The sequence below is a fragment of the Helicoverpa zea genome, chromosome 3, assembly GCF_022581195.2.
Source record: "Helicoverpa zea isolate HzStark_Cry1AcR chromosome 3, ilHelZeax1.1, whole genome shotgun sequence".
NCBI lineage: Eukaryota > Metazoa > Arthropoda > Insecta > Lepidoptera > Noctuidae > Helicoverpa > Helicoverpa zea.
Window position 1 is genome coordinate 4,575,863 of NC_061454.1, and position 24,563 is coordinate 4,600,425.

Below are 24,563 nucleotides of genomic sequence, written 5' to 3' on the forward strand. Positions count from 1 at the left end.
AAAGAGGTCTTACTATTCTGTAGTAAAACCCAAAGATATTAAAGAGACAGATACACATATCTTTCGTAGTAGGTACTCCGCATGCAAGCAGAACGTATGCAGTAAACGGGACACCAGTCATTATAGTACAGTTATCGCGTTTATCTCAGTAACTGTAGACAACTGTCATCTCAGGTGGTTATGCTAAGTAGTACGATCTTGTGTGGGTTATTTTTGTTTGATTACTGTTTTATGGTTGTAGACTGGCGTTTGCGAATAGGTACTATAAAATGGAAAAGACATTTATTTGGTGCTAGAATACTCCAAGTAGTATAGGACAGTCCTGTCTAACTGGGAGGGTATCTACCATTCAAAATAAAGGTTCTTAGACGTGTATTGTAAAATGTATCTTGAGTGACACAGTTCTACCAAAGACGTAGTTTAACAGTAGGAAACAACAAATGTATAGAGCCACATAAACATAAGAAGTCATGTTTTTGTTAATCCACATTAATCCCTGATATAGGTATACCTGTTAAGCAGGTAGGGAGATAATAATATTTTAAAAATAATCTTCAATTCTAAGTAAAATGGTGTAAGGCCTGAATAATCGCCTGGAGGCGAGAGTCTTCTTGCGCCTGTACGACTGGCGCGAGGCGGCTCAGCGCCGGGGGGAAACCCCGTTGCCGCGGCAAGTTGTCGCGCAGCGGGCAGAGCTCCGGCGCAATCTCATGGTGGCCTGGAGGGAGCGACTGTCGCAACCCAGTGCAGGGCACGCCACCATCGTGGCGGTAAGTCCCCTCTTTGAGGAGTGGCTCGGGAGGAGTCACGGCGCCCTCACGTACCGCATGACGTAGGTCCTCACCGGACACGGTTGTTTCGGGAGGTACCTGCACCGAATCGGTCGTGAGGAGGCGCCCGGGTGTCACCATTGTGCGGACAGCCCCGAGGACACGGTGGACCACACAGTCCAGGAGTGCCCTGCGTGGGAAGGGCACCGCCGGGTCCTCGTCGAGGCTTTGGGCGGCGGCGACCTCTCGCGTCCGGCCCTGGTTCAGGCCATGGTCCGGGGCGAGAGGGAATGGGATGCCGTCGCCTCCTTCTGCGAAGCGGTCATGCTCGAGAAGGAGGAGGCGGAACGCCAGAGAGTTCGCACCTCTCATCCCGGCCGCCGCGCTGGACCAGGTAGACACCATGGGCGCCGGGTGTCGCGAGATGACTCCCGGCCACCGTAGGCGTGGGTCTGTGGGCGGTGAGTTCGGGTGACTCATCGTCCCTCTGTCTACTTAGACGACAGACCCGTGTCGACGGCGCGCGAATTATTTTATCCGGGTACGCGGAGTAGTTCCCACGGGGCGACCCACAAACAAACTCTTAAGCTATATAAAGAGGTTGTGGTATACTACACTAGTTACTTAAATAAGTAATCGATTGCACCATGTGGCGATTAGGTAGATAGATATTTCTAGACATTAGATATGACAAGGAGAACGCGAGTAGGTAAGGTCAGTTTTCTCAATATTCATCGAGGTAAGTGACTGAGTGGACATCTATATAGACACGTATCTACCTATGCGATGAATAATATGTGCAGTTTAAGTATCTACCTATGTCTTATGAAATGACTGGAAATCTGTAGGTACATAAGATAATACGATGTAGGTATAAAAGCGTAACCTTTATATTTAGAACTAGCTTCTGCCCGCGACTTCGTACGCGGATCCTGTCCCTTATGCCAGCGACTACGGGGTCAGCAAAATCAAAGATCTGAATCGTCTGATATTGAATTTTAAGGGCCCGTTGACTTGAAAACAACGGAATACGCATAGCCATTAGAAACGTTCCATATATTTAATTTTCGTACTTCAACGGCAAAAGCACAATAGACTAAACAAAACGCTGAGAACTGAACCGCAATAGACGCGACCATAGGGATAAAAGTAGTGATTCTAATTAGTCCGCATTTAAGTTGTGTGTGGCAAAAATATTACACGTATTATTACGTTAAAAAACATTAAATGTTACTGAGATGACAAAGTCGTGATGACTTAGTGGAAGTCGTGGTGGTTTAGTGGGTAGAGAACCAATCTCTCAAGTATGAGCGTACGTCTTTGATTCCAGGTTTGGCAAGTACCTGCCAATGCAACTTTTCTAAGTTCGTGTGTACTTTCTACGTATATTTTGGATACCAATGACCGTTATTTGGAGGGCACGTTAAACTGTAGGTTCCGGCTGTCATTGAACATTCTTGGCAGTCGTTATGCGTAGTCAGAAGCCAGTAAGTCTGACCAGTTTTACCAAGGGGTGTTGGGTTGAGCGGGTAACCGGGTTGTGGAGGTCAGATAGGCAGTCGCTCATTGTAAAACACTGGTACTCAGTTGCATCGTGACTGGAAGTCGACTCTAACATAATTGAGACAAAGGCTCTTGAGATAATAACGACAATAATAATGAGATATAAGCACCGCAGGACATCTGAGGCTGATGACGGGGAGTAGCTACCCTGCGGGGCTATATATACTGAGTTCTCCAGGGAGAGTATACTGTCCCCCATCTCCGGCCGGTCGGAGTGAACCATGACGGGGGTAGGTCTCACGCCTCTGGCTTGGCTTGGCCGTTAAGAGTGGAGTCGCTAGAGCAGGGTTAGTAGCCCTGCTCGGAGGGTAGGTGCCTCGTGGTAAGTGACCCACAGGGAGCGCGTAATCTGCGTTTAAAATCCGCCGAAGTATCCTCACACTTCAGCCGCTCATGTCCCTGCTGCCCTCTTGTTGCTATTCAGTGACTGATTCCCGGGGGCCCAGTAAGTGAGCTGGCGAGTCTCTGAACCTGCAATTTTTACATGTATCTAATACATTGTCATCGGCAGGTGCCATAGTTCCCGTAGTTTCCCCATTCCTAGTCCATTAGCATCCCGTCACAATAGCCCAAGTAGTTTTCATCCACAGTTAGCAATGGTATAGCACAGAACCGGGGATTGTCTTTTTTTTAACGACGTCCACCGGGGATTGTCCTTGGGCTCATTTCTATAGTGTATAAAGGGATAATCGTCGGTTTTGTGTCATCATTTCATTAAAGTTGTCTCAAAAGGGCTTCAGCGTGTTGGCTTCGGCCCCACGTTTGCCTCCCAAAAATTCGGAACTCTGTAGTCCCGAGGTCTGGAAGAGACATACAAAATAATAATGAGATATAACACAACAAATTCGGAGAGTGAGGGGCTCGTGACGAAACGTCTAGGTATGTAAAATTTGTACTTAGCAGTGACTTAACTCAAAATTCAAGCGTGTTATATCTTCGTTATGATTTGTTTGTGAGAAGGAGAAAAGAAAAAATGCGTGTCCATTATTTTAGGGTTATCTAAAAGACGGACTAATTACTTTTTTTGATTCACCACACCTATTTCATAACATTCGTTTCTATACATTTCAAGTGTAGGGTCTTGAAGTTCCACATCAGGTGTTCCAGATGTATATACGTCAATAGAGAGTGCTTATTAGATTGAACCACTTTTGCAAAAACGTCATATCTTTATATGCTATAGTCTAGCTGGGCTCCTGGGGAATTTTTATAAGTCAACAGAGAGTGCTTATCAGATTGAACAACTTTTGCTAAAACGTCACACCTCTATATGCTGTAGTCTAGCTGGGCCCCTGGAGTTCCACATCAGGTGTTTTAGATCTTCAATTTGAATAAGTCAATAGAAAGTGCTGATCAAATTGAACAACTTTTGCTAAAACGTCACACCTGTATATGGTACAGAGAAGCTGGGCTCTTGGGGTTCCACATCAGGTGTTCCAGATCTTAAAATTTATTATCTCAGCTGAAAATGCTCATCACATAAAACAATTTTTGCCATGGCATAATTTTTGTATCTCTTATAGTTTTGTTGGTCTGTTGGTGTTCTGCATCAGGTCTTCAAGTTTCGAAGATACATTATAGCCTATATGTTGACCAGGCTTAATACTGATACAACAAAGAAAAAATCATTGAAATCCGTCCAGTAGTTCCGAAGATTAGCGTGTACAAACAAACAGACATACGGACATACAGACATACAGACAGAATTTTTTTTTTGGATTTGTGCTCCATTGCTGTTTCTAAACCCCACCCAATTGTTATTTTTTTAATATATTCAATGTACAGACACAGTTTTTTTACAGATTTATTATATGTATAGATTATTTTTACGAATGAGCTATTTTTAAGAGGCTAATAGATAAGACAAATACATTAGAACTAAATAGGTACTAGGCAACCATCACCTGCCTTAACATTGATTGACATAGGTACCTATTACCTACACAAATGACGCAATCAAACAATTTACTGAAAACTGGAGCGAAGCCGCAACCGCTGAGGGCTACAGACGACCGTAAATTGCGCATAAAATAATGCTTAATGTGAAACACTAACCCAGTGCCCTAACTTATTTTATAAAGTTATAAATTCTCTAGAAGGAAACCCGTATAAAGAACATACCTAGTGTGATTGCCAATTAATCTAATGTGATAAAAGCGCCTAGATAAAAAGTCGTGAAGTAAGGGTGTATATTGTTGATACCCTGTAGGTGTCATATTAAATAAGTACCTGAAGGCGTAAAGTGCACTTGCTGAATGCGATCCCTGAAATGACTAAATAGCATCTGAGAAACAGCCTACCTCGATCACCAGCCACGTGACTAACCTTTTCCAGGAATTTTTCCCTTGGTCTATCTATCCAAAATAATAGAAAACAACGATAGAAAAAGTCCCTCTCCTTTCTACTAATCCTCTTAACTCCCTTAAGTTAGAAGAAATGTAGCTTTTTATTTTAGAAGAATGGGTTCGACAGTTCAAAAGTGGACCTTAGTAATGGCTGATAGAGGAGTGGAAGCCGAAAAAACTTTGCCTCTTCGACAGTTCAGCAGTTCCAGCTATTACTATTATTATTTGTTTATCGTTGCCGACGATAGGAATATTAGGAATAGCGAAAGTGCAGATTTATTAGGTCTTACCCTATCTACCTCTAGAATGCTGAATTAAAACCGATTGTTATAGATATCTGCATTGTGCTGTGTACCTACCTGTAATGCATACAACGTCAACTGATCCCTATCTCGTGCATTTTTATTAGATTTTCTATTTTTAGAGCTGTGCACTTTCCCTTGTTTTAAAAAAAACCTAGGTACGTAGGTATACCTAAGTATACAGGTAAATATACCTCATAAAAACTGCAAAATAAATTTTAATTAAGCACTAATAATAATTAATGCAGTTGTGCATGCAGGTATGCATGAGACATTTGTGATACCTGATTTATTTGTTGTTTTATATTATTTATTGGTAAGTAGCTGTACCTGAAACCCGTTTTGGCGATTGCATAATGGCAATAAAAAAGCTCCAGGAAAGGTCACTAGCATTTGTATATTAAAGGTGCAGAATAAAAAAAGCTTGTTGTGGTCCAAAACAGGTCAGTAGATATATCATCTATTCACACTCATCATTGAGACTAACACACTCAAACTTGGTTGCAGAAATATTTTTCTGGACCTCAAAATTTACAAAACTCAGCCCTCGAAAGCACACCCTTCACCATTTCTTGTGTTCTTCTGGGAAGAAGACTGACACTGTTTTTCTAAACATCATAATCACCATCATCATATCAGCCAATTGCCGTCCACTGCTGAACAGAGATCTCCCCCAAAAAACGCCAACTATCCCGGTCTTGGTCTTTCTAACCACACTGTAAGATATATTTACCTCCAAAGGCACGTACTTCAAGAACACATTATCTAATCTATCAAAGTTAAGAAAACAATGCAATTTCCATACACGCATCATTCACTAAACAAACCCACTAGAGATAATATTAATCAAACATTAATGGGGGCCTTCATTTACCGTCAAAGATGATGCAAAGAACACAGCAGCGTCAACTCCTTTTGAGACGTCAGAACAAGATGCACTGTTACGCAACAATCACAAAACAACTGACTGGACAAGCGTGGCTTATGGTGGCCCAACGTGAACTGGGATGCGAGTATTTCGCATGTAAACACCAGACTTTCGGTTCACAGCTCGATGCACATCAAGTAACTTATCTTTCACCATTGTGGCGCGTGCTGCCGCCCGTAACTACTTGTGGACTATCATAGATGTGAATGTTGAGGTGCCATTGTTTTTGCTGTTTGCCTCTTAGAGGACTGGTATAATGCGAAGACATGATCAGGATCATGCTGACCACATCCTTGATCCTCTCTTATCTCATCGTCATTCCAATTTCATCCTCAGTATAAACTCGTTCTGATTCTAAAGTAACATTTTTCCAAAACTCATTCTTATTCCGATCTCATGGTTATTCTTAACTCACGATCTTCTTTTGATAAACTCGCTCTAATTTTATCCTAATCCTGATCTCACGCTCTTGTCTTCCTGAACTCTTTCCAATTTCATCCAAGAATTGGGGTAATTAATTAAGACCTCTGCTCTTCCCTCATTCCTATTATGTTCACTCTCATCCCAAACTCACTTCACTTAGTAATAATATCCTTATTCTGAACTCACCCTTTTCCTCAACTACCTTTATTCTATTATCTCAGCTTAATCCTAAAGGTTATGTCATTTAAATTAAATACCTACAATTAGGTACCTATTTTATTTGGAAAAGCACAGACTCGCACAAATACACAGATGCAAATAAACTTAGTAGACGTAGATATTCACCTATCTGCATAATTTGTATTCTTTGAAAAAAACTTGCAAAATAAAGAATTCTAAGCGACTTATCTCGATTAAATCGTACAATGTGGTAACTAGGAAGGGCCTGGACAATGAAATTGCCATATGTCGCCTTAATTACTCTATTGAAACATGTCTGTAATCAGAAATACAAACAATAGGTACTTACATTGTATTTTAAATCTTTATCTTTAATAAGAAGTTTAGTAATAGTTATAATTATTTATACATTTAAATACTACCCTTGTTCGTTGTTCCACTGTAAGGCGCACAACATATACAGTAACATAAGGTACCACTACCTACCTAATTGCTGTCCATTATGTCCATCTCACGAATAAATAAATGAGTTCTGGTCTCTAGGGGACCTCCACCAAAGCAGAGAGAAGCTTTTTAAACAACCAATCCTCCGATATGATGAAGGCTAGCTACATCAAGTTCAAACCGAAGATATGAGGATACACTAAGTTAAGCCGCTATACCTAACAGTATCCGGTTAAACCTAGGTTTAGCTTCAGTTCGGGCTTCAACGACGCGATGTCATCGGTACCTACAAGTCTTAGAGACTTGACTTTGGGCAAAAAAAATAAAACAAATAGGTAGTCCTAACATGTATTCCTCATCATAATCAAATCACAAAATAATCTCAATTCCATAACGTCGTAAGTGAATGCAAAGTAAGTTTTTTGCCAAATCTTATGGCGTTACGTGAGTTTGCAAAAACGTGTTTTATATCCTACTGGCCTTGGTATTAGATGTCGCGCAAAAAAACATAGATTTTGTGTTTGGCCAAAGAAACCGAACTATTTCGCGAACGATGGCTTTTTGGTATGATTCTTACAGCACGTAAAATAATACCTAATATAGGTAATTAAGAATTCAAATTCGCTCGTGCCGTTTTTGGAAATTGCATCTATTTTGTAGGACTGGCTGAAAATATGGTTTTAAACAAAGTATAACTAAAAGAAGAATGAAACATTTAAGAACTCACAATACCACACTCACAAAAACATACCTAATAGATGGTGCTGAATGCTAAAAGAAATCTACGACACAGTTGTACCAAAACAATAATATTTCCTTAAAATACTAAATAGGTACCTAGGTCTTTGAACATTTAATAACTCGAGGTTTTCTCTTGTTGCTAAGCTCATCTTATCAAACAAGGGTGACTTCATCACAAAACCACGTGTTTTTGTATAATAAGGTGTTTATTACAGAACGTGACCATCTGACGTAAATACTGCCAAATAATATCCTTCGTTTTCGCAAACAGATACCAACGCTCATTTAAATAACAAAACGGCGAGCCCATTTTCGCTGTATGAATAATATAATAATAAGCTAAGACCTGCCTTTTAATCGACAACAAGACCACTTGACATTAGGTTTAAAATAATATTTAGGGTTTCTAATGGAGCCATTATTATAATATCCGTCTATGGATCAAAACTAAAACCCAACTTAGAACACCTAAACTAAAGCAATGATGATCAGTGGGAACCGGTTTTTTGAAAATGCTAGTCATAGTATTTTGCAAAACGCAAAAAGCTTTGCCACCAATTTTGAAAATAATAATATTATGGTCGCGGTGACTGGTTCATTATCCTCCTGTTCAAACGCAGAGATCAGCTATCGGCCCAAATGTAAGCATCCCAAACTCTTTTAATAACGCATTTTTTTTTCTTTTAATAACGGAACAAGTTGTCCTCTTTTTTCTCAGCGTGAAGAATTCCAAGAGGGTAAAACGGCAACGGCCAGCAAGGCCGTTGCCCTTATCTTTGAGGTCGGTCTGTATATCTTCTTCTTCCAAACCTATGCTCTCTAACGCCATCTAAACTAGGTATTTCTGATCTCTAGTACCGATCTAAAATGTGACACACCCTCCTTCAATCCTCCAAAGATATACTGGCTACACATACCTACGAACGAATTTTGCTTAACAAAGTTGATATTTTCAATTTTCCACTGCTAATTTGTCCGTGTAAAAAATTCAATGTCAAGTTTGTACAAAAATTGACATAAGAGGCGACACACCCACCAAATCTTTTCGATCGCAACTGCATCTTAAGAGTTTGATAATAAGGTTCATTTCTTTATAGCTGGGGTTATCATACGATACCCTACATAGGTAGATGTAATATTGGTTTACAACCTGTTTCCACCTCACGCGAGACCCTGCGTACTGTTTACCAGTTACCGTTCGTCTTACACAGTGTTTTATCGTGTCGCCTATCTGACGTTAGATCCTCCGTAATTATGTTCCTAAGAAATTTATATCGGACTTCAATTAAATTAAATGTTAGAAATTATTCTGGAAGCAAATTAAAGAAGCCACCAAAGATTTTAATTACGGGTGAGTTTTATTTTGTGATATCTACATAGGAAGGAATTAATAAAAAAACTGTTGTGCAAAAAAAATCCGCAAAAAAAAAATTAAGTATCCGAAAAAAATATTAACATTTCGCTAATATAACGATATATAGGAGCTTGTAAAAATACTACTATTTAATTAAACAGAATAAAAATACATAAAATAAAACGATCACGTCCTAAATCACAAAATAAATAAATGCTAAAATCAGGCTAACGCTACGATTAAGCGATTAGGCCTGTCTAGCCGTCTAAGTGAAAGGATAAAATGCAGTGAAGGCTGCATTCAACAAAATACTAGTTATAAAATAATCCCAGTGAAAAATGCAGTCGTTTCTAATCATATCAGCCTGACTGATCGAATGAAGCGAAAGTGCACGAGGATGACGAATTGTTGCTCAAACGCGTGCATTCCGGTGCCAGTGGTAGCGTGGTTCAAACAGGTAAACCGACTTATAATGTGGAGCAGGTTAATGATACAGAAACCTCGGGATGAGAGTGAACGTTGACCAAAAAAAACATTGCGCAAGAATGATCCTCTATTGTTTTTTATAGACGAATAATAAGTTTGGTGATACCTCTTTTGGAATTGAATAAATAAAGAGTCATTGTACAGGAATCTGGGATCCAGCCAGTCTAGTGGTAAAAAAAACTTTAAATAACCAATTAAAAATTAGCAATCAAACTCTGCACCAGAAACCGTCTCGAATTTTTTTTTTTAAATGCTAGGGGCGTGGAAAAATGGCCTGATGTTTGAATAAATAATGCCACTCTACAACAAATAAAAAAAAATGCAAAATATATGTTTGTCTTATTTTTTGTAACTAGTCAGAGGCCATCATAGGCTTACCATTTTAATTTTGCGCGGAACACAAAATCGATGATCTCGATTTTAGAATCGAGTACGATGCTTTCTTTAAAGATATGAATGAATAAATAAGTCAATTTACGCTTATCATAAACTGTCTATTAATACTACTGTAAGCATAATCTTACGTCGATCCGGTCGATCACATTGACCCACAAGGCGGCAGTAACACATTGGGTCTTGTGCGAGACCGATAAGGTTCTTATGTTTTATCTCCACTATTACAGATCAGAATATAGATACCTACGTATATGTAATTGATTATATCGATGTCAATGAACGAGAAATAGCGAAACTTCAATCAGATGTTAGTCAACTAAGATAAAACAATAAAGACTTATTTTTTTCAAAGACTGTTTCGGAATAAGAATGTTGCGCGAAAGATGACGTTCGCAAATCTAAGGATCTCGTTTCCGCGTAATTTGTTTACATAAATATTACTCCTTGTACGTACATAATCTCTATACATTACGTCGTAGTATTATGAAGAAGGTATTGCAATAACATGTTTGTGTGGAAAACCAAGTATCACCACGTTTTGACTAACACGAGGCGTTTCAAAACGCAGTATCGGAACCAACACATTGTAACTAATGACGTAGTTCAGATTTAATTGCCGAAGAGCATTTTTAGTAGGTTCTATATCTTGTGTAATTCGGTCGGTATACTTTATCTTGTGTAATTAAGGTAGCTTCCGAATCATTTCTTTTAAATAAAACGTTATCTTTACAGGAGGCCTCGGTCAACTAGGCGTTGAGTGCGCCCGGTATCTTCGGGGAAAATATGGCCGAGACAACGTAATCCTATCGGATATAATCAAGCCTTCCCAAGACATCGTCAATGACGGGCCCTACATTTTTGTGGACATTCTGGACTTTAAGGGTCTCCAAAAAACTGTTGTGGACCACAGGGTTGACTGGCTGATTCACTTCTCAGCTCTTCTCAGTGCGATTGGAGAGCAAAACGTTCCTTTAGCCGTGCGAGTGAATATAGAAGGAGTGCATAATGTTATTGAACTTGCCAAACAGTATAATCTAAGGATCTTTGTGCCGAGTACAATAGGTGCCTTTGGCCCGGACTCTCCTAGAAATCCTACGCCTAATATAACTGTACAAAGACCTAGGACTATTTATGGTGTGTCTAAAGTGCATGCGGAGTTGTTAGGGGAATATTATTATCATAAATTCGGTTTAGATTTCCGTTGCTTGAGGTTCCCTGGTGTCATATCTAGTGACCCACCCGGAGGTGGTACAACAGGTAAGGGTTTATTACTCAGCCAATTTTCCCAGAGTCCTCCTTTTACCTAACCAACCCAAACCAGGCACCTTCAAGAGGCTAGTTCTTTTAAAATACCTTGGCTTTTTAGCAAGTCATCATCTGGCTGACTTCACGAATACCATATTCTTAAATATTTACCGTGTCTTTGTTTAACATTAATGCCATAGCAACAAGTCGGCTACCAAGATAATTGGTTATAATTCCATGACGTAACGTAGTTTTTTTTGTATTGATGCAAAAATTGTCTTGACGTGAAGAAGCCTTGAACGCGGTAACTGACCGACTTCCATGCGGACGTGAGTTGCTCAAACAATAATATTTTCATCCCACCATCTCGAAAAGAGTAGTTTTACCCTTTGATATCTGAGTGTAAAAGCCGTTTTTATCCTCTAGAGCGGCAAAGTGATTTGAATTTAGAACATCGTGTGCAATACTCCATTTGTGACAATCTTGATAAGACTTTTCAAACAAATACATATTAAACAAATAAAATACCGCTTAAAATAATTATTCAATTAATTAAGTAATATTTATTATTGTTTTTACATAGATTTTTAACCTCGTTTCATTTTTAAACTGAGTTTTCAAATAAATGTACTTTAATAGGTACTTCTTTTTAATTTGATGCTCATATGTGCGCGCCATTTTGTTTTTTGAGTTTAGAAATTTCCTCGATGAGGTGGGATGAAAAGTTACGTGTTGCACTCGAGTGCAAAGATTTTTCACCTTGTGCTCTTTTGATTCCCTCGCTATCGCTCAGGATTCTAATTATTGAAACACTCGCTACGCTCGTGTTTCAATTTTAGAATCCTTCGCTTGCTCGGTCATCAAAATTGAGCCCGCGGTTAAAAAGCAACTTTGCACTCTTGTATAACAAATAACTATTATAAGGTCTACATTTTAGGAATACTTATGTATGTATGACCGTTTTGCCATTAAACCGATGCTGTATCGGGTCATTAGCATTGATAAGACAAGATGGCTTTAGATCACAACAGGACCAACGGCTTAACGTTGAGTCAGGAGACTTCCTTACAAAGTTCATAAATCGATCCCTGCAAAGACTTTCACTGTCACCTAGCTCCAGAAAAACCATGACAGCAAAGATTCACTCATCAGTCGAAGCGTGAGACTTTTTGAACCACGAGTCACTCTACTTAAGGTCTTTCTGTAAACTTTTTTATTCTTGTGTTTTCCAGACTATGCCATTGCGGTCTTCCATGACGTCCTCCGAAAGGGTCAATATCAGTGCTACCTCAAACCTGACACCAGACTACCCATGATGCACGTGAGAGACGCTCTCCGAGCTCTTTCGGAGTATTTGGAAGCACCAAATGAGGTCCTCAACAGAAGAGTATACAACGTCACATCTATGAGTTTTACCCCGGAGGAACTGTCAGAAGCAATGATCAAATACATACCGGAATTCAAGATCACTTACATGCCTGATAGCAGGCAGGAAATAGGTTGGTATTTATCGTAGTATTTACGTAAACAAAGCTGAGGAAGTCAAGGTTTAAGGACAGAAAACACATAATGTGCATACCTAACATAGTACATAGCTACAAGTAGCTGGGCTAAAAATGCTATTAAGCATCCCCTTCCCGTCGGGGGATGGGAGAGGGGTATGTGGGACTCCCCGGTAAAGACGTTCCCGGTATACCCACTAAAAAGGCCCAGCACACCGACCTCGCCCGTGGAGTGGAGGGAGTCTGGGAATCTATGGCGTCCAGTCCCCCAGCTACAAGTAGGCTATATTCGACCAAAGTGGAAAAATGTATTTTCGGCATCTGTGGTTCTCTGGTGGTAGTGGTGCTATAAGGGAAGCTGAAGTAGCTCAGGTAAAATGTAAATAACGTCAGACTTTAACCAATGGAAATAACTGATCAGTATGATAGGGGAGTAAACCCTTAAAAATAAGAGCCACCTTTTATTCTTATGCTCCCTAAGCCACTTTACCTTCCTTCCGATAGTATAAATAGTCCATGTCAGCCTTGTCTTTCATTTTCAAACATTATAAAATTCTAAACCATGTTCTATATAATTTTTCAGCGGACTCCTGGCCCCAAGTGTTCGACGACAGCGAAGCCAGACGGGACTGGAATTGGAAACCAGAGATCGATATGGACAGCCTGGTCAAACTGATGGTAAAGGAAGTGAAAGAAAAAATTGCTGCTAATGGACAATCATAACATGGAGTCTTGCTCATGATTGCTCAATTCATGTGTTTGTCACTCGAAAGAGCCCCTTTCCTTGTGCAGGAGCACAGTTGAGTGCTTGAAAAGCGTATTCTGTCTTAAGTTTATAAGCCAGTCTCATCTCAGTTTTATTATTGAAAAGACGTCAGTGTTAATAGTACTTATTGTTATTTAAATAAACGCTTACATAATAATTTCATTATAATAATAATAGCTTTTGTTTATTTATTACCTTATACCTTATTAGATTCATGTAATAAGCCGTCTAAAGTTTTAGGTCATTGTCATATATTAGCTATATAATATAATATAGAACTAAGATATTATATTACCGGTCTTATTGACATCGACTTGTGCTGCATAAATTATGCTAAGGCACCTTGGCTTATCCTTTGAATCTTGAATATATTTATTAAGTTGTTTTAAACGATTAAATGCCATGCACGATAAATAAAAGAAATAAAAGTTCGATCAATTCCTTTATTTAAGCATAAAACAAAATAAAAATCACCTTTGCTTAAAGGAATAATAAAAACAGTGTTAAGCATGTACACGTTTGCTACCTACAGATACACAATGAAAAAGAAAACAATTACCCCTACCATGAGTTTACAACTAGAATTTGAAAGTGATGTGTACGAAATTAAGGCAAATTAATCTTGGAGCGGATAGACTCACGGTAGGGGTCGTATAGATTGTCAGAGGATGAAACTTAAAAAGTAAAATGACTTCCAATTCACACTATACACAACTCAGTCTTCGATACGTTACTCGTCGGCAACTCGGTCTCTTATTATTATTTCTACGACAATATTCACTAGATATGGACGTAACATTACTATAGGCAGAACGTTCATTTCCATACTCATTCAAATTATTATTTATCTCAATGTTGCCGCGTAATTATTATGAGATGTAACTATTTCAATGCATATAGTTTAAAATCTAATCTACTAACAATTTATTATTCTAAATAGTGGTGTTTCTGTGATTTTTAGGACATTTACTATGTCTAATGTTTAAAAATACTTCATTTAAAATTGTAACAGCGATTTTACAGAAAATTAATAACAAAAATGCCTGTCCACCTTATAGAACTATGTGTTATTTATTATTTCTGTATTACTAACGCGAAAAATAATAACATACAAATATATATCAAAATCAAATTTCTAGCCGAATCTAGCAAACTTAATTTTATTGCACCTTCTGTTTACTATAATAATTATCACAAATCGTATATACAGTCATTGTGAATGTTTGATAATGGCACTTACGTCTTCTTGCATCGGGAAGCATGTGATCAGACACACTATGGGAAAAGAAAAAGAAATGTATTCCAGTTATAATTTCATACGATCCAAAGACAACTGCTGCTAACAATAGTAAGATTTTAATGCAGCATAAACACTCAAAAGAAAACGAATTAAATAGGTAAAATGTACATGATTGTTTGGCGAGTACCCATAGATTTTACTGCCAATAAAATTCTGTTAAAGAAACATTCACAACAACAATGAAATTCATTTATACTTTTAAAAACAAATTGGTAACATTTTATACATAAATATATCGTAAAATAAAACAAAACGTACATTATTTAATATACCTCACCGAATATAAAACCTATATGATATCCCGGTACCTAAACTATTTTATTTCATACCATATTAAAATACATGGCAACTTTAAAAAAAAAGAAAAAAAAAAAAGGATTTATAGAACAAAATGCAATATACACAGGTGGTATGAACAAAGCGAGCGCATAGTTAGTTTAAGTACATCGGTTACAAATAAAAAATGCAATTAGTTACAAAAAGTGGAATACATAGGTATTTATAGAGTAAAATACAACACGACAGTCACATGTGGGAAGTCAAAATCAAACTTGTTTTTTTTTTATATATAATACAAATTATTATCATTAAAGCCGGATAAGGGTCATAGCACACTTATCAAATCAAGATCGGAACGCTAGTGCATCGCCTTTTACCTTGTCATCAATCAGTCGTCCAATTAATACGATGACGTTCCTGGTTGACATGTGTGTTATAACCCTACGCTTGATATTTTTGTGGATTCGCATCGTTTCGAAGTACTTTTCAGTTGAATATTGATCAGCCACATAGTGATGATAAAGGTGGCCATAGATATTAAAAATGTATTGGCCGATACCTTTAATTATTGGTCAAAACAAGTATGCTGTTGCAAGAAGGACCAGTGAAATATTTTATTTTAATTAAACAACTGCTGGCCGCAATACAGCCTTATCATTTTTATCCGTGCCTGGCTTCACGTGGTTTTGAAACACTATGTCTATAGTCATTGTTCCAGAAAAAAAAGAAAACAGATAAGTTTTTCTAAGCTGAAAATCACAATCAACGGGCTCCTTTATGCCTCGTGATTTAATCATTTTACTGGATATAACATTCATATACATTATTGTCACTCATTCTACAAACTTGTTCGCGTAGAATTCAAAAATTTACAAAATATTTATTTTCGCAATATTGTTGGATGCATAAGGTTCATTTACTTAAAAAAAAAAATGTTTTATGGTATCTTTGGAGAGCATGGAAAGAGGTTTTGAAAATATGTATTCAATCCTGCCTAAAAGATAAATAGGCCATTTTAGGCATGTTTATTTCAGATGCATTTCAAAAACACTTTCATCTATATCGGGTGTGTCGTACCTTTATGGTATTCTATGGCGAATTGTAAAATATTAGCTAATCCGTTCGGTGGTTTAGCCACAGGAGTCATTTTTCGTTTTCATAATTTACAACATCATGTGTAAAGCACTGATAAAGTGAGGAGTATCGAATGTTTTGACCAGTTGACAGCTGTCAACAGTGGCGTTATTATCATACAAGCCTAAAAGCCCGACATGCCTTGCTAAAATGCTCAATAGACTCAATACAGAATCAATATCAAATGCGAACTATTTAAAAGTTGCTGTTTGTGTTTTATTTTCAAGTCCGAAAAAAGACACTATACATATTTCTTTAGAACATTAGGCTGAGCCTTACACCATAAAATCGTTGTTCAGGTGCTTATTGGCAATGATTTTATCTATTGTCCTGTTTATGATGCTTCTTAGTTTAACCAGAATTACTGAAACACAATTGGCTCGTCACAGAAATTTTGAAAACGATTCAAATACTACACTTATATCTATTCCTTCCCCACATAGTTTTCGTGTCAGTAAATTAAATTTACACATAATAAACAATGTGAATGCTTTTGCACATAATTTAAATTTATGAAATCACAAAAAAACTTCCTTATTATGTGTCAGTCATTGTATGCAATATAAAATCCATGAACTATTCATTAACGTGTATTGTGACGTCATAATTCGTGGGCGGTGACTGGCCATTGTACCACAGATTAAAGAAGGAACTAACATCTGTTTTACAGTATGCGGCAAGAATCAATGCAGCGTGCAAACATTTAAAATTCACGTGTTACAAAATATACTTTTATTATACATATAAAAATTAACATAATTTCGATATCAAAATTAAGTGGTGGTTGTCCCATCAAGACACTTCTAAAAGGCAAGTTATAAAACGAATATTATAAACACATTTTTTTATCGATGTGCTTCGTAAACCGTGAAGTCTAAGAATACGTTTAATTTTATTCAAAGCACTATTAAAACGACCACATTTTATGGAACTTGCGCCGCATTTAAGAACGCACTTTGAAATATTTACATTATTTAGTTTCGATTGTAGCTTATTGGACATTGTCCTACGAATTTTCTTTTTAACATTAATTAATTATAAATAAATCACTGCGTCGTATGCCTAAAATTAGATTCATTGTTTATCGTCAATGCTAGCAAAAATATGTTATTTTCGTTACCTACATAATTGACTTGACCGATTACTCTGCCTTCAGATGCTGCTGTAGTTCGCGGTTCATGTTCATTTCTTTCAAGCGCTGTCTCAGCTGTGCCTTCTTTAAGTTTGTCATGATCTGCGTTGATTGGTATAGCCACGAGCCCTGGAAAATATTGAACCGATATTTTAGGAAACATAAAGACAAAGTAGGTACCTAAGTGGAGCTCCTCTAAGCTGAAAAGGGGCGCTCGATAACCGCATTTATGCACAATGTATACGTTAGCGCGCTATAGTACTATACTATACGACTCTCATCCATCAAATAAAATCAAATACTTTATTCGTCATAAATTATTACATACGCAGGCAGTGACCCTCAATGTACAGGTCACAGCCTTGTTTGAGAGTCAGGAATCTTCATTATATTCACAGTAGTTTCATAATAAAAATAAACAATTGATTTCAGTGAAAGTCAAATATACCTAATTCAATTTAGCAGAGACGAAAATAAATCACAACAACACCCATATCCCATATCGGCACTTAAAACAATTAATTACGTTATCGATATCATGCGTGATACGATACTTTATCAACTTACCACCATTATCATACAGTTTAACAGTATCGGGATGGAAAACACGACCGATATAAACAGGCCTTTACTATCGAAGTACTGCTGTCTAGAAAATAAGGCCCAGTTCCTTGCAGCAACCTCATTGATATTCTCCGAAAAGTAGACTAGCAACACTGGAATAAAATTCAAGGTAAATTAATGGCAACTCTGAATAAAGTTGTCGTATGCGAACTTTTTGTTGGTATAATTAAGTAGATTAGCACTGTAATTAAATGCTATTGTTTTATTTTATTACTTAAGCTGGTTCTGAATGGGAAACTCTTTGAATTGAATTCTCAAACGTACATATTAAAATTGAAATATATATTTTTAATTCAAACATACTTCGTTGCATACGAAGTATGTTTAATGGCTTGCCAAAAATAATAAACGGCTAATTAGAACAAGTTAGAAAAACCAAAAAAAAATGTAGTGTGAGTACGTATGTACTAACTGTGTCTTGAAATAAGATTGGCAATGTTTTATAAAAACTAAACTGTAAACAATCTTTCTATGTGGTGTAAACATATTTTTTTCATAATAAACAAATGACACAAAGTTTTCGAAACAAAAAATAACTTTCACTATTTTGTCGCAGTGCCAAATGACGCAGAGGCGTCTTCTGAACTTTGCTTTCGATTTTCGCATCACAACTAGAAATGTGTACAAAGTTAATAGCGGTATTTGTTTCGAAATGGGGGCGTGTGTGTTTGTATTGTCTAGGTCTAGAATATGTTGGTTTCGATTAACAGTATTCTTCCATAAATCAGTTACACATCATCATCATCATCATCATCATCAGCCTATCGCAGTCCACTGCTGGACATTGGCCTCTCCAAGTGCACGCCACTGAGATCGATTTTCAGCTTCTCGCATCCAGCTCCTGCCAGCCGTCTTGCGCAAGTCATCACTCCACTTCAGTTACACATGCTCTTCTTTAAATTCGCAATTGCATAGAATAGGACTTAAAAACTCTCATCATGATGGCTCATCATCCTATATAGGGTCATATTATATTTATTACAGGGTCGGCGAAGCATGTTATCTTCTTCCAAAATCTTGCATGGAACGTATATTCATTTCACAAGTAATATTCAGAAAAGAATATGCTAGCTATGTCGATTTTCACACGTCCTTAAAATTTCATATTGTGTATTTTATAAGTAAATAATGGTATTCGATTTTTAAGTTATAATAGAACTGTTCGGTACTTACATAATATTATGAACAAGATAACTTGAAAGTTTCCGTAGTTCCTCGTCGAAAAACATGTGAACGTTATTATGATGTGGAATGATATGAGAGCCATCAGCCATGGGTCGCGCCATTCAATCTGGAATTTAAAAATAATCCAAGTTCAAAAACAAAATCATATTAGGAAGTTGGCAAAGCCCTAAAACCCTGTAACCTCTTGAATAATAAAGGATTACAATAGATGTCCTTAGAATTTTATTTCGTCATTATGTCCCTATAATATATTCCAATATTCTTATAGGGACATAATATAGGGACTATAAGAATATTGGTTTTGTCGAGTTCACTGGATGGTTTGAATTAATTCCCTATTTCAAGTGTAAGTATTCTGTCAAGGTTTAAATAAAACAATATTTCGCAAACGGCACAACATGGCCCAGACCTAAGTGTTCAAGGGCCTGTAATACCTCACAACCTAATTCATAGTGCCTCAGACTTATACAAACGAACCGTAAGCCTAAGTATATTAGTACAGCTCATAATACGCGACTCTATGACTAATCTTCTTCGGATACCGTATATTGAAACCGGTCTGCGACATCGTAAGGTTTCTACACCTTATAATCTAGCAACTAATACAATGAAATCATTAGCTCCAGTGCTAGAAACCTTAAATTCTAATTCGCATTCGAGCATATTGCAAAAATACTGCTGTTATTTCTCCATTTCTCAAAACCAATTAACCTTATAGGTCTAGAATATTTTATCGGTCAAGGTTATGACAATCGATTAAGGTTCCTTTATCGATCTAAGTACAAAACGTGATATTTTAATCGCATCGATGAAACGTGTTTATGTTGAAATTGACGCAATTACTTGTGTAAGAACCTCATTTTATTGTATCGCAAATAAATTGAGTTGATTTGTTTGTGTTTAGTGATAATGTAAGCAAAATAACCAGCAATTGTCGCATCATCATCATGACAAGTTGGGCCCTAGGCCCTCTTACCATTGGGCACCGCGGGTTAAGTGCCTAAGGTCCCGCGATTAATAGGGGACCCTTACACATCCAAGGACCCCGTGATCGACAAACGTGCATATTTTTAACCGTCGTTCAGTATACAAGTAATGATCCTTTCGTGGACATTAACCAGAGCCTACAGAGATGTAAAGATGGTCCTAATGACTAGAAGTAAATGAATTGCTGTATTCCTTGATATGACTTCTAAATTCGCGATTATGATAAAACAGGACGAGCCCTGCCTCCTTCCATTGTTTTATAAGACAGCTTTGTAATACTCAATTGTTCTGACGACATCCTGCATGGGCATAAACCATAATTAGCTGAATTCAATATAGGTAATCAATATACTACTTTTCTACGCAATATTTATAAAACTAAAGAACAAAGGCCTTATAAAATGAAAGTCAAGTATGTAATGGACATCTGACATCTGGTCTAGGAAATAACCTAATTTCGCCTCAATGATGATTTGACATGGATATTTTATATTCTATCAAGTATAACTATGATAAGGAACGTTCGATGTTATTGACACTTTCTGATATTTCTAAAGGCAGTAAAAACCTGGCCATAAAGTTCTAAGCAGATCCTTGTGTAGACAGACATAAGGAGAGTACGATAGGAAGATAGAATGACCATTGATATTTTACTGGAAGAAGTCAAAAGACCCATTTAGTAAAAGAGTATCACAATACCGAATTTTCTACATTCAATTAATTACAGGCTTAATTGGAGACCATGGCGAATGCTTGTTAACAGTAATTACTATATACAGGCAATTAGGGCACGCTCGGACAAAGACCTCTTCTCATCGAAGCTTACATAATATCAACTTACTGATGCTGTCCACTAGTGAACATAGGCTTCTTACAACGAGCGCCAGAGATCCCGGGTCTAGGCAGCCAGCATTCATCAACATTTTTTAAATTGACGTTCAAAATTCGAACATAATTCTACATCCAGCCATTTTAAGTTGGTAACATGGTACGTATATTATGTAAATGTCTATACAAACTTAAGTGCTCAACGGCGACCCAGTGGCCACATGGCATTAATAATTCTTTGGGTGCGATCTACATAAATAAAAGCATAAGTCATAAGTAGGTGTAGTTCGTAGGTAGCTAGTCAACCTAGAATCGAGTTTATTGATCGTAGGAAATTCTTATAGCATCTGCATGGTATCAACCCTTCTTCGTTGGCTAGGAGAGTCATTGGTAAAATGAGAGCAGCATTTAATTTTTAACATGAGACGTATTTTGGAAGATGAATTGTTCAGACAAGTTCAGTTGTGAATAGATTTTGTTATGTAATTCTATTAGATCCGTTCTATTTAAAAGGATGTTAAAAACTTCCGTTAGCGTTGTTGTAGAATGATATGTTGATAAGAGAATTTGTTTAACATAAATACAGATTTTCTCCAAACTCTGACAAACAAGCATAATAGGTACTATGATGTTAGTATACCTGCTTTGCAATGAGGTAATGCTGTCAAACTGTAGCTTACTCATGGTGTTTTTATAACTTTATGATTTAATAAAATTAAACAAATGTCTCGTGTAGGAGGAAGATTATTTCAGTTCAGTTGAAAGCATAACTATACATACATACCTATATCTCTACTCTACCCAACTGTGTTTAGAAAAAAAACATGATTTCACGAGGCCATAGCAACGAGATCACAAGTGAACGTCATAATTTGCGCATAGCCGATTCTGCAGCGCTGGCGGCGGTTCAAGGTCATCGTAATAATTTACCTATTGCGGTTATCAGAACGTTTTTTAATTAAGCTCTATCGCTCAGTAGGCACCATAAACACTACCAAACATTTTTTCATGTTTATATTTTCCCTCCCAAACTGTCATCTACGGTAAAAACTTGTTACACCATAGCAACAGATTCAAAATAGTATTTTTAACACCCATTTATGAGCCTCTTGTCCTTGACTTCGAGGCATAGAGAAAGGTCAAGGTCATTAAGGATTATTTTACATTTTGCTACTGTGGTCGCCTTGATAAATACAACATAGGTACGTCATTGCCCGACTAGTCTCGTGAGTCGTGCGCAATGTGCCGAGGTAGCATGGAGTACTAAATAAAATTGATGGCAATATGAACTAAAGTACCTTTAAGGTAAATTGACTATTAATATGAGAATGCAAGTAGATTTTGGATGCTTCAAGGCGGCAATAGCGGACTAGGCACTTTTTAAGAAATCGGGGGAAGAATATGTTGTCCACAGACTCCACAGTGGGCAAAAAGTTGGAAAAGTCAACAGACTGAGAGCAGAAAATTGGTCTTCTAAAAAAATTATGAGCAAAATACTTTTGTATAAAATCTAATGGCTATCTATCCATTAGGTTGCCTATTAACAGAATATTGAACCAAACATTGTAAAACAAGTTCTTTTAAATTATTCATGTTTCTTAACGTTCAAATATTTTGGGTGAGAAGTTTTATTATTAGATTTCTTTTAATACAATACATTTCAAAGACTTGGTTATTTATAAAAATAGTCTTCTTAATTAATAACATAACATGTGTAAATAAACACAATACAACATTTGACCTTCATATGTCAAAGAATTTGAATGCAGAATTTAAGCTGAGCAACTATTGGTAAACATGCATGAACATAGTCATATTTACTCATCAAAATAAATATAAAGTGCATTATAATAAGATTATTATGTGATAGGTGATAGGCGTTGAATATTAATATGTGACATTATTGCTATAGACTATGGTGTAGAAAACCTCATAACGTATATCTTTTGATGTTCATGAAACAGGTACGTTCTTCAACATTTTTTTTTTATATTTCAATTTTTCTTTCCAAAAAGGTTTTTTCATAACTTTATCACAAACCAAGTTGTACTAACAAACTCAAAGATAGTGCCAAACAGATAACTCAATATAAATTGAATGTTTGTGTAATTGCAGTTTTTATCATATTATTGTAAATACTGAATGATGGAGCATGATTTAACCTTGCTCATAGTAAAAAGCATCCATATGTGAATAGGCCACTTTTTAAAGCAAGATTTATTTGTGAGGCTTAGTTATAAACCTAAATTTTCATCCTACAAGCCTTTTTCCCAAGTATGTTGGGGTTAGCTTCCAGTCTAACTGGATGTAGCTGAGTACCATTTCTTTACAGGAGCGACTGCCCTATCTGACCCCCTCAACTGAGTTACCTGGACAACCCAATACCCCAAGCTATAAAGGTATTCACCTAAATCAGTGGAAAGATTAGTCTCCTTTCTCTTAATTATACGTTTTGGAACTGCAGCTGCACTACTGGTCTGTGTGTATTTATAACAAAAACATTTTAGATCTTTCAACAAAATCATCACGTACTTGAAGATATTTGGTCACCTCCTCCATTTTGGGATGTCAGGAAAAAATTTACCATTATAGTTGCAAACTTGATGATATGATGCATAAAATAATTATGAGCCAAAATAAAAAGAAAGCAGTTGAGTGCAAACCTGCTATTTTTAGATTTTAAAGGTCAAAGTTAGACTGCACTGTGATAACTTTTACAGCTGATTGGAACTAGATATTAAATACGAAATGGCTGTATTTTATTTGGATACGGTTATTGTACTTGTAATAAAAAATAAAATGATCTGGGAGATTAGGAATGTTATAGATGATACATTGATACACTCCAGTGAGGCAGAAAACCAAAGTACTCAGATACCCGTGAATTTAGGCAGTATAGATAGCGTTAATATGTTAATTAAAAACCTTTGCTCTCTGCAACCGGTAGAACAATAGTAAATTTTTAATTAGACAAGTACATGATACCGATTGAATGCCGTTGCTAACAGAACCGCTACGCAAAGAAATGTAACCGCCTCGATGGAAACAATTTATGTAATATTACCTTGCACGTAAATGACTAATTATCAATTTCAATCTTCAGGTAAATAATTACTTGTGTTGTTACAATAGTTTATTCTACATGTAAAGTATGAGAAATGTATTGACGAAACTTACACTGCGGAGGTATGAGATAAAATCCGATATTTGATTAACTTCCACAAACTCTTCCATGGTAAAAAAATCCACGTAAACACAAACTATTTCAAAATTGCTACGAATAAATTAATAAACAGTGTTTTGTACTGTAGCGATATTTTTTCAATCATCACATCAATGAATGAGAGATGATGAATGAATGACTTGTCAGGCGCTCCCTATAATTTAGCCACAGATTAAAAATAATTCATGTAGTTACATCATGACGTAACTACATGTGTATTATTTTTTCAGTATTGCCATTTATTAAGCGAGATTTCTATAGATCTGAACGGACCCTTACTGGGCTCAACTTCAACTCATCCCGTTAGGAATAACCTTCACTATAATAATAAACCTATAGTGCAATGGACTGTGATTTGTGTAGGGGCTGACTAATATAGCCTAATTTAATTGACCTAGACGACGCCTGAGCCTGATTGAATTTAGG

The 24,563-nt window shown here is 36.9% G+C and overlaps 2 protein-coding genes across 2 annotated transcripts; one reads left to right on the forward strand and one right to left on the reverse strand.

The window, feature by feature from the left end:
• The first annotated feature begins 8,858 nt into the window (after positions 1-8,858).
• On the forward strand, positions 8,859-13,607 carry LOC124646194 (L-threonine 3-dehydrogenase, mitochondrial). Its single transcript, XM_047186289.1, has 4 exons — positions 8,859-9,047; positions 10,665-11,189; positions 12,410-12,676; positions 13,263-13,607. The coding sequence occupies exons 1-4, from the start codon at positions 8,951-8,953 to the stop codon at positions 13,400-13,402; spliced, it is 1,029 nt and encodes a 342-aa protein (XP_047042245.1). The 5' UTR covers positions 8,859-8,950; the 3' UTR covers positions 13,403-13,607.
• A 267-nt stretch (positions 13,608-13,874) lies between these two features.
• Positions 13,875-24,285, reverse strand: LOC124645900 (transmembrane protein 18). The gene is made up of 5 exons (XM_047185879.1): positions 24,092-24,285; positions 19,088-19,205; positions 17,858-18,006; positions 17,283-17,419; positions 13,875-14,720 (listed from the first exon to the last, which is right to left on the reverse strand). Exons 1-4 carry the CDS (start codon positions 24,146-24,148, stop codon positions 17,300-17,302), a joined length of 444 nt encoding a protein of 147 aa, XP_047041835.1. The 5' UTR covers positions 24,149-24,285; the 3' UTR covers positions 13,875-14,720; positions 17,283-17,299.
• Positions 24,286-24,563: the final 278 nt, after the last annotated feature.